This window comes from Anarrhichthys ocellatus, unplaced genomic scaffold (genome assembly GCF_004355925.1).
Source record: "Anarrhichthys ocellatus isolate YVR2014 unplaced genomic scaffold, GSC_Weel_1.0 scaffold31, whole genome shotgun sequence".
NCBI lineage: Eukaryota > Metazoa > Chordata > Actinopteri > Perciformes > Anarhichadidae > Anarrhichthys > Anarrhichthys ocellatus.
The window spans coordinates 1,523,399-1,534,721 of NW_022280061.1; the positions used below are offsets into that span (position 1 = coordinate 1,523,399).

At 41.7% G+C, this 11,323-nt stretch overlaps 2 protein-coding genes across 3 annotated transcripts in view; both read right to left on the reverse strand.

Annotated features, from left to right (window-relative positions):
- The window catches only part of rbm20 (RNA binding motif protein 20), a 47,928-nt gene extending 40,149 nt beyond the window's left edge, over nt 1-7,779 (reverse strand). The window contains exon 1 of one of the 2 annotated variants that reach the window (XM_031864549.1): nt 5,150-7,779. In XM_031864549.1, the coding sequence (XP_031720409.1) occupies nt 5,150-5,163 (14 nt within the window). In that variant the 5' untranslated portion in view covers nt 5,164-7,779. The remainder of the gene's footprint in view (nt 1-5,149) is intronic. The other variant, XM_031864550.1, reaches the window with a different exon arrangement.
- Nucleotides 7,780-10,055: 2,276 nt separating this feature from the next.
- Nucleotides 10,056-11,323, reverse strand: part of smc3 (structural maintenance of chromosomes 3) — a 20,116-nt gene continuing 18,848 nt past the window's right edge. Inside the window, exon 29 of the mRNA XM_031864656.1 lies at nt 10,056-11,262. Coding sequence (XP_031720516.1) covers nt 11,191-11,262 — 72 coding nt within the window. The 3' untranslated portion in view covers nt 10,056-11,190. The remainder of the gene's footprint in view (nt 11,263-11,323) is intronic.

Sequence of the window (11,323 nt, forward strand, 5' to 3'; positions counted from 1 at the left end):
AAATAAGCAGCGGACTGAAAATGTCCATGTACGGACTGCTGAACCCAACTTTGTTTACTTTACAACTAAACTAATTAAATGTTGCCCCCAAAAACACATACAGAGACTATACTTACTCAATATTTGCCATTTGCTCTTATTCATTATCACTCCTGGGTCTGTGACACGTTTACCCAATAAAGTCAGCTTCCAGCAGATGACGGAGCCTCCAGTATACAACATACAACACAGTGAGGCTAATTGAATTTCAGATTTAAGACATCTGATATTCAATCTTTAAGGCCAATAACATGCTTGTCCCCATCACTGTTTGCTAAAGTAGATAACAATACTAATGCATAAAGACAAGAAAGAACCATTCAGTCCTCACTTAATTAACACACAATGCTGCAAAGCACATTTTTGTTGGATTGGGTTTAGCTGCGAGATACGTCAACCGTCTTGTAACCTCAACCGGTGCTGAGGTGCAGCTATGCAGCGGCGCAGACGGACTGAATGTAAAGCTTTGACATGCTTTCACGGCAAGAAGCCCAACTTCAATTACTTCACCAGATGCCTTTTGGTTTTAGAGACTTTACGTTGAAATTTCCCAGTTCCAAATCAACACATTGCCAAGAAAAGTAGGCAGATATAGAGAAGGTTTCATAGAGCCATGTGAGCACCAGGCATGTGCCTTTACTACACCTTCAGATTGTGTGGTGGACATAACTTTCTCTTACCTCTGCAAGAGTTCACTTGTTGTCTCGGGGGGGTATCTGCCACTTTGTCCTTTTCCCAGCATTTTTGTATGGCCTCTCTTGACACTCTCAGTGCTACTTGTCCGATCCCAAGCTTGCCGCATGGCAAAACAAACTCCCTAGCACCACCTGCAGCCTTAACGCCCTTAACTTCCCCAAACCCACACCCCCTTGAAAATAACTACCGCAGTCCCAAGACAGCTATCCTGATGAGTTGACCCTCCCTAGCACGCTCTGATTTTCTCTCCCCTTACTGTATGGACAGATGATAGAAAGGCCAGCAGGAAGAAAAGCTTCAGCAGGGGCTCTTCCACTCAGCTACTCCTGATCGACAGCAGCAAAGGCAGCAAAGGCAGCAAAGCACCCTTTACCTCTTCTCTCCAGCCCTCTCTTTCCCTACAAACCACGCAATGTACACTTCCAAGACGTGCCTTCACTTCCCCTCTTCTCTCGAGTGTCAAAAGATGGGGAAAACAGAGCCTCTTCAAAGGGAAACAGGAGGTTGACTGAGTGAAGTTTAAGAGGGAATAACAGAAGAGGTGGGCTCAGGGGACGACAGAAAGGGGGGTGAGTATAAAGAGACCAACTGGGAGTCCCTGCCCAGGACAGCTCCACACGGCACAACAACAGGGACGAGAAAGTCCCTCCTGCCACAACTGATTATCACCTCCACGCTCCCACTGACACACGCACCCTCACATAGTCCTGCCAGTGAAGGGATGCACTGGGGTTCTGGGAATGCAATCAGTAGGTGTCGGGATCAATTTAGCTGCTGAATCATCGGAGGGGTCTGGAATACCGTGTCATATTATTCACATTTTGTTATGGTCTGGCAGTCTGAGGTTTCACATGTGCGAGCCAAACGGCCGGGCGTGTTTGGTAATAAGTCACCATTGGGGAAGAACAGCACTGAGTGAGAGCACGTCAGCAGTTCTTGAAGGACATACTACACCTAAAAAAGGAAGAGACAGGGCATATAGCGTGGTGTGGCCAGACGGATCTTTTATTATTTATTCTGGTTGGATTGAAATTGTCATTTGGCAAGGGGATAAATATCATGACTGTGCACAAGGGATCAGTCTGTGAGTGTGAGTTGTTAATTCCAGAAACTGGAACTTTGTCCGCAAGTAGATTTAGGATTTACAGCAAATTGTGACTCCTTTTAAAGGTTACCAGAAAAGATATATAATATCAAGGATAGATGTATTATCCAGCTGTTCACAAACCACAAAGACATTTGGCTTCTTTGCTTTAGCCTAAAATCAATGAATGGATTCTCACATAATGTTCCATCACGAACCCTAGAGTGGCCATAGTTATGTTATATAACTCAAGCATTCATATTTTGTGATCAGACATTTTGATTTATCCTTTATTAATCTGCTTCATAAATGAAAAAGGGAAAGAGAGAGGAAAATAAAAAGAAGTTCCTGGTAAGCTCTGAGATCAGTCGGAGTCTGAGCCGTCACACAAACACGCACAGACTCAACCTATCAAGTAGTTGGGTTACCGTCCATAGAGGGATATCGTTGATCACTTTATATCTCAGCCGACATGCTGCTCCTGTCCCAGTGGTGCACAAGGACCTGAATTATAAATCGTGGTAAAACAGGAGGCACTTAATCAACCAAGAGAGGATGCTTTCACTCCATCTTCGCATTGTCTGCTTCAACAAACTTATCTGACAGATTGTCTTGCTAACAACCACCGGGAAACTCTCGCTAAGCATTGTGCGTCTGCAAGCACGTGCACATATTCACGTGACAGCTCTACATAACAATACCCCACACACACACACACTTATTTTAGGCTCGGTGAGAAAGCAGATACCACTGTAGCGTGAAGTTGTTTCCATAATCGTGCAAATTTGAATTACTCAATGTCGAGCATGGGGGTAATAATAGTGAATTACAATGAAACTGTTAGTCTAGTAGTGAGTCCCATGTGAAAGAACTTCACAATCATGTGTCTGAGAGTGTGTGTGTGTGTGTCCGTTTGTGTGCCGTCTATGTTACAAATGCCGTCTAGCTCTAACCATTCTGGTTTTTATAGTCAATCTGAATATCAGTGAAGCCTTCTCACTACACAAAAAGTGTGCCATCAAACCACATTTCCCACAACTCATCAATGCTGCCTCATCAGCTAACATGAGCGCATTTGTGTGAACTGAGAACATGCTGAGAAGCGATCCGTCATATTCGGTGCAGCCAGCTGTGGTTGAAGAGCCGAGTGATGAAAAGTAATTTTTTGATGATTGAGAGCGACAGCAAGCGGCCTTGCAGAGAACTAACCAATGACAAAGCGTGGACGTCTGCGTCACAGCTTCTCACCATGCCGGGTCTGACCGACACAACTCTCAGCAACAAAACTATTTAACTGAAGCTACAAGTGCAAGAAGTGGTTGTCCTTATACTCGTGTACTTTCTTCACCATACATCAACATATTTCTATTTGTCTGTAAATGTGTTTTAATTTGTGTCAGTTTTTCACTTATTGGTGCATATATTGATGAGAAAGTTTAAGACTTTAAGGCTACAGAACATTTGTGTATGAACAGAACTGTGTGTCTGTGCTTAAGCTTACGGCGTGTCCTATGTGTGGATACAGTACATCTTACCATGCATGCAGTCATTATCAGTAAATTAAGAGGTATTGAGAGAGTCTGTAGTTTTACGGGGATAAAGGGAACAGGGAAATGGTTTGTCCCTGTATCAGTATCTCCATTATAATTTGAGACAGTAATTCAGTGAAACAAAGACAACCATAACAATTCCTACCATTGGCCGAATGCCAAAGTGAGACTGTGCTAAGCAAGAGCAACTCCCTCTCTAGGCGATCGGTTTTCCAGAAAACGCTCCCGGTGCAGCTGAGAATGCCGCTCTGGAGCTGAGCATTCCCATGAAAGAGGGGAATGTTTATTTTGCAGCGGGTTAAAGCTGACATGTGTGAAGCCACTAAGCAGGCTTAGTCTGTTCATTAAAGCCATTGTAATATTCTACCTTCAGCCTCATTAGAGGGAGACGTCTATGTTGAGAAATGAGCAAACCAAAAACTCACAGATTCATTCACGAACACGTGACGCACTTACACACACACACTTACACACACACTGAAGGTCAAATGTGGTTATGGTCATTGCGTGAGAAGAAGGTGTCTGTTTCAGCAGGCCTCTTTTACAGGCGCACCAGCTATCACCAATAACATACACAAACATAACGTCGTGTTTATCTGGTTTTGGGGTTAAAGCTCTTTAAGAAAATTGTATCCAACTAAAAAGCAAGGAATCTCTGTCTGTTCTTCGCATATCTCGAGAACCGCTCCTTCAAATTGACTTCACACTCGGCAGGCTTGGCATGTCTAAATGCAGCACCACAATATTTTCTGCTTAAGTAGAAGAAAACAGTTCAGTTGCATATTTTTAAGTGCTTTGGGGGGCTTTTGTGAGGTATTTCGGGTTACAATGAGTTAGAAAAGTAAGACGATATATTTCATATCTAAACATCATCATGAATGTAAAGCTGTCGGGGGCCCTTTTGGATGGGGGAACAGCAAAGTCTCCCCGTCGTGTTCTCTTCCCGGTGAACCAGAGTGTGTTTCTGACCGTGAGACTTTGATTTATGACGTATTTATGTCATGGCAGGTGTATTGCTCAAGACCCAAAGGAAGCGCAGTGTTGAGTATGAAGTCGTTCGCATGGTTGGTTCTCGAGAAAGCTGCAAACAGCAACCCAAGCACGTGCATACACCTACAGTGAGGAGGACAAAGACACAAACCCACAGTCAAAACTGTTCATCTTTGTTTGTCATTTGCAGTTTAGACGTTGGTGTCCATGTGGCAAACCCAAAGAGAAGATATGACCAGCTATCAGGATCCAGAGAACATATGACCTCATGAAGCCAGCTTTAAAAAAGGATGAGGCACGAGCAATGACTAACAACAGCCTGTAAATTCCTTTGACAACAGTTGCATTTTTATTTTATTGTTGAACTAAAATTACACAGTGACACAAAGCCACGGCACAGCATGCAGAGTTGCTATCGTCCAATCATGTTACTGGCTCCACGGAGCGCTGACCGGAAAAAAAGCCGGTTTTAAACAGTCTAAAATAGAAGCGAGTTTATAAACAGTTAACGTTTTATAGACCTGAACGACCTCAACCCCATGAGTTGAACCTGCACCTGATCCGTGTGAATGGATTTAGTCGCAGACCTGCAGAAGCTTTAAACAGCTGAGATTATAAGAGTTCTTTAACATGTTCACATTTTACAGACTTGAACAGCTCCTCCACTCACTTGCACACAACTAAGTGGCAAGTCTTGTAAAACAGATTGAACAGATTCTTGTGAATAAATTAGTCGTCTACTTTTTACATGTAAATACGAATTAAACTGTGAATTTACAACCTCACTTACCTTACAATTGCCATAATTATCCTTTGATGGGCAGAAGCGAGTAAAGACAGCTTACTCGGTCGAAGTTCCTGTCAGGGATAAAAAGGGTGTCATAACATTGTACTGAAGAAGAAGAACTATTACTTGACTTAGATTCGGCTGCTTCCAGTTACAGTTTTAGTTACATGTCATTTCAACGAAACCATCAAAGTGGAATCCTCATTGTAAGTCCTAATTTTCCTTAATTAATAATGTTCCATAATTAATCCACATATTCCTAGTTTATCAAAAGTCTTGCGACGATCAGGACGCTCAGACTTTTTTTCATTTCAAGTGCAAAAACACCACAACAATGTGGCATATTGTTTGCTTTTTGAATGAAAAATAATATAAATTAACAACCGTTGCTTAAAGATCACCCAACATTGTTTTGTTAAAGATTTTAAAGCAATTCAGGTTGAATTAGAGAAGGTTGAAAACCCCATTTGGATCACACAATAAGCTATCAAAACAACACTGATCTATCTTGAGCATATCACACTTTGCCTCAGGCCGGCAGCTCGGGGTCACGTAGTGAAATCAGGGGCCAGATCAGCGGGTGACCTTGGTTCCACACAGTCTGAGCCAGGGCCTCCTGCAGGGCTCCACCAGCTCAACGGCAGACCAACAGGGGTTAATGTCCGTCTCTTTGTGTCAGCTAAACAAACATTACTCTGAGAAGACCCATGGAGTGAATATTAATATTGGTCTTTAATTTGAATCCTACTCTGTATTTCTATCCATATGAATAACACACATGTATATAATTGACTTTAAGCTTCAGTCGATCTAAATATCTTAGCTCAACAGTCTCTCACACACACACACACACACACACACACACACACACACACACACACACGGCTATTGTGTCTAACTAGCTTACTTAACTAGCAAGCATAATCTTGGACGGGTCATGAGACTAGCTAACTACTCAACTAGACAGTTATAGGCTACTGTGGCTAACTAGCAAATCTGGCGAGCATTATCATAATAGGTCAGTGGCTAGCTAAATAGTTTGCCAAGACACTTACAGGATGGTGTGGCTAGACTGGCCAATAGATATTACATTACATTACATTACAGTCATTTAGCAGACGCTTTTATCCAAAGCGACTTACAATTCAGATTCTATCACATTCATACCGTAGGCACAGCTACGGGAGCAAGTTTAGTCGAAATAGTTTAGGAGATTACAACAAAGGGGGGATATTTGGCAAATTCACACGTTTTGATAACTGGAGAGTTCCGTTTAGTTGAGATGCATCCTAACCGGTCTTAACGGAAGATTATAAGCAGTTCACGCAACGGAAGAGTGATGCCGTGTTCACAGAAACACGGAAATGTATGTTACTTACATTACAGCATATTGTTATTGTGGAGGGGTCTCTTATGTCACCCCTACCTGCTGAAGATATATACACATACCACCACTGCAAGCCAATACAACCAGTCAGAAAGACTACTTATTGAGATATAACTTTATGTATGAGGTTATGTGTACCCACACCAGCAAAAAATAAAAAATAAAAAAGCCCATAAAACCACAACTCTCATCAGTGATCCTTTGCTTTGCAGCCTGCAACTCGTCAGTCAGCGCCACTTCCGGGCTCCAGCTCAGGCTTTGGGACAGAAAGATGTTTGACCAGAATCACATGTCTGTGAAAGGCGGTGAGACAAGCAGACAGATGACCGACAGACTGATCATCTGACTGACTAAACAGACGGGTAGTCAGACGGTCAGGCCTGCGCAGCAGATGGACCACCATGAAGTGCAAGGACAGAGCCAGTCTGTTCACAGGTCACCCCCCTCCTCCTCCACCTCCTCTTCTTCCTCTTCCTCCTCCTCCCACCGCAGTTAATAAGCACCTGTTAGACAACAAATTAACTTGTTGACTTTAAGAAAACAGGACAGTTTTATGCATGTTTTTTTATGATTAGCAGCTTGAATACCGGAGCTAGTATTAACTGTTCATTTACTGTACTCCACATTCTGATACCGAAGGGCAAGTGGATGGTTGAAAAGACATGGTGTTTATTGTCCGAGGACGAGAGGTACATTACGCAGCGGAGGAAGTATTATCTGGGCGTGAAGAGAAGGTGTCCTCGTTAAAAAGCAAAGCTTACACAGCCATTATCAGATGAACAGATCTCAAGCAATGGTTGAAGAATGACATGTATAGCATATTCTTTGGGTATAAATAGAAATTATAATCAAATTATTCATCAAATTACAGGTTTAGAGGAAATGTAGTCCCCTGATGTATGCCTTTAACAAAATACAACTTTCAAATATAGTTTTTCTTCAGTTTTTGCTTAGTTGGTGCTGAATTACACTAAGTTCACTGGTTCATCCGATTAGTAAAAGGGCAGATGGGTAAAAAGGTGATCAACTTATAGCTTTCAGCCTATAGAGTAACAAGTGTCTACATTTAAAAAGTTACGAGAGTGGAACTTAAGCTACAATCGGCCAAACACGTTAATTTCCTCTTAATATGAGCAAACCTGCAGCATTATGTTGGAAGGTCATAAGGACAGCCGAGTAATGATAGTTCACCAAGATGGTTATAGCTCGTTTGGCTAAGTAGCTATCTTACTAGCCAACGCTAAGAAGGTAACCAGCTCCAAAGTAACACGATCAATTAGTCTCTAAATAAATATTAACATCAATGATGGCTGGATTCCATTTAGCCGCTTCAGTTTCAGGGTCCTGGTATGCAGCATGCTGGAATGAGTCCTAAACATTTTTGTTCACTTCCAGTTTTAAATTAGGTCCGTGTTTAACACAAGTCAAAGACATTTCAATGTTTTGTTCTTCGACATATAAAATACGTCGGCAGATTGAATTTTGAAGCTCTTATGCGTCATACAAAAGGCGGTTGCTAACAAGTGGCTAAATGAGAATACTAAATGTCACCAACTAGTTCGCCTTCACAGCCCTTGTGTAAACTCGTGCTCATGTGACCGCGGAGAAGTTAGTACATTTATAGCCTTTGGCTTTTTGCTTCTGGCATGTGAATCATAAAAGTGGTGTTAATTTGTTAATTTTTTTTTGTACATCCAATGGTAAAAAAAAAATCCACTTGCCTTTTTGTGGAGGGAATCCCTGGGACGCCAACTTCCGGGGCTGGCCTGCACGTCAGCCCTGCACCACTTCTATTTCAAAAATACGAGCTCTTACTTTTAGGTTCACATCGTACACATATGAGACAGCAGATGAAGGCGAATTGAAACCTGTAGGAGATGAGTTACGAGAATACGGCTGATCTTTCATCATCAGCTGACTTGGCGACAGATCGTGTGCAGGGTTGTTAATATCTGGCAGAGCAACAGATCTGCTCTCTGCTGGCAGGCCCAGAGGGATGAGGTGTCCGTGTCACACCAGGCTTCACTGACGTGTTGGCACTTCTTTTAACCAACTGACTTTGAGGTCAGTGTGGCTCACATTTAATGTTAGCAGAAAAACATTGAGTGCAGATTATATGGGTGATAACTGCATATGCAGGGAGGTGCGGGACAAAACACAACAGCGTAAAATGACAACTTCAGTCAGGACACATAATGCATATCATTATGTCCCTTCTTGAATTCTTGTTTTTTCTTCTCAATTGAACATTCACTCTGCTTAACACAAACAACGGAATTGCTCTACGTCTGGCTTAAACACCACGCTACTGTGTATGCGTAATATTGTAAATTTGTGTATACTGGTGAGTTTCTAGTAGCACACGTCAATAAAACACCAACACTTTGACACCGATGTTTTACATCTGAAATCTCTCTTTCAGAAGGAAAGGATGTTGAACTGTACTATGACCATCAAAAATAACTTCATCAATCATTGTGAAATACATTTCTGACAGCCAAACAGGAACGGAAACGTACTATACATGTAAATAAATGTTCCTTATATACCAGAATAATGGGTTCGTAGAGAAAATGGCAGAGCAATAACAGCTACGGTGTGAGATGTGGGGTGGTTATTTCTATTTTTCACTTCATAAGTGTGAATATGTTGCGGAGGAAGCAGCAGGAGAGCAGTACAGCAGAGAGTGTGATGTGAAGCAGTGATTAAGATAAAGTAGGTCTAGGCAGTATCAAGCAAAATATACCAGTTATCTCCCTCCAGCAGCGGGCCAGAAATGCATTTCTGCTTTAGGTGACATCTAACAATATAACTTGACGTTTGGCACCATGCGAGTGCTGGCGAACGCACCAGGCCGAGATGTTCAGGAGGTCTGTGGTGTTACAACACGGGCCTACGATCCATCTCAGGAGGTCACCTTTCAGACCGGCCGCCAGAGCAAGTTGAAGTTAGAGCCACAGCCACGCATGTGTGACATGTGAGGTGTGACCAACAGGGTCATTTGATATCACAAACCGAGGTGTAAGGGCGGCGTGATGCGTGTCACTGACCTTGTGTCTGATGTGCCTCAAGCTGAATCCAAAGCTGGATGGCGTTTCCGTCCTTAGATATCTCAAAAAACGTTTAAGACTAAATACAGGAATAGACATGGAAAAAAAAAAAAAATAGGAAACAAAAATATAGAAATGATAAAAAAAAAATATATATATAATACAATCATAAGTATAAGTGCAAATGTTCATTTTGTGGTTGACAAGTGAAGTAGTTTTTTAAATATTTGTAAAAAACAATAAAAATAGGATTATTTCTGTCTATGTATCATTTTCAGCAGCACAATGTTTGATACATTTTCAAACACTTATTCTGTAAAATCCTCTTGAATAATGTGCATTTCCTCGAAAGCTCAACAATACAAACCTTTTCTCTTCATGAAAGCTTCTCCGATGACGTGAGGACGTCGGGTATCGGTGGCACAGCACCACCTAGTGGTCCAATTAAGAGGAGCGAAACACTGACGGGTGCTTGTTTTAAAATCTTTTATTATTTTTGTAAAGTTTTCTTGTTACATAGAAATGAACCAAAACATTTAGAAAGCGTGTAAAACTAGGTGCAACATATGAGGAGTTCAATCCCAAACTAAATATCCAGTCAGGAAATAAAGAAATGATAAATTACAATTTGGCATTCCAGAGAAGCGCAACTACTACTTTAGTCATTTCAGGAGCCGAATAGATCTGGTTCTCCATCTCGGAACCACTTTGGCTTTTAATATATTGACTGATAAAGTTCAGGAAGTTGTGTTGATTTTCCACAGTGGATATCTGGTGTTATGGAATTAAAACTTTCATATATTTAAATGACCTAAAAACAGGAAATTACACAATACAGTAACAACCATAAAAAGGAACCACAACCTTTGAACATTTTAAACCATGTGGCTGGTTATGACAGATACAAGTTAGCATCGTTTCAACGAGTATAAAGAGTATACATTACAAGAACCTCGGTGTGAACAAAGACTGAGCCACTGAGACGCTCCCGTCTCCACTGAGCTTTCACAATCTTCATCTAAGTCTTAACAAAACACTCAACTGTACACAAGATGATTGATCTTCCTGAAAAGGTCCTGAAGGTTTAATCTGGCAGAAAACCAAAACTCTACAGTTTGCCAGATAGAAATGAATGCAGTAGCACAAACGGTTTTGCTCTCTTCAGGACCTTTTTTTAGGCAAAAGACAAATCTTTTTTTTTTTTTTTTTTTTTTCAGTGTAAAACAATTACACTTCTGTTAGTCGTCAGATCCAGCGTGGGTGAAGCACACAGAGACACGGCAATGCTGGAAAATGTGCCGAAAACAAATGTCTCCCGAAGAACAAAATGTTTTTTCTCAAATTTGTAGTTTTATCAGCCTGGAATGATGTCAAAAGGTAAACAGCAGATATGAGTTATTTGGAGCTATGGTGATGTCAGAACGGTATATCCAATCAAACTTCTTCCACCCTTTGGAGATGGTGTGAGAAGCTCAGGACGGTCTGCATGGTTGAGACTAATAAAAGGTGGATTGAGTGAGATATTTCTGTCTTTGGGCTCCGTTGTGGAAGGTTTCCAGCTACACAGTGCAGCGTAGAGGAGGATGATGATGAAGAGCTGAGGACTATTAACCATGGGTGGTGTCATCCTCCACAAAGTCTTTAGCCTGCTCCGCTGTGATCACATCAATGTGACTCACCTAAACACACACACACACACACACACACACACACACACACACACACACACACACACACACA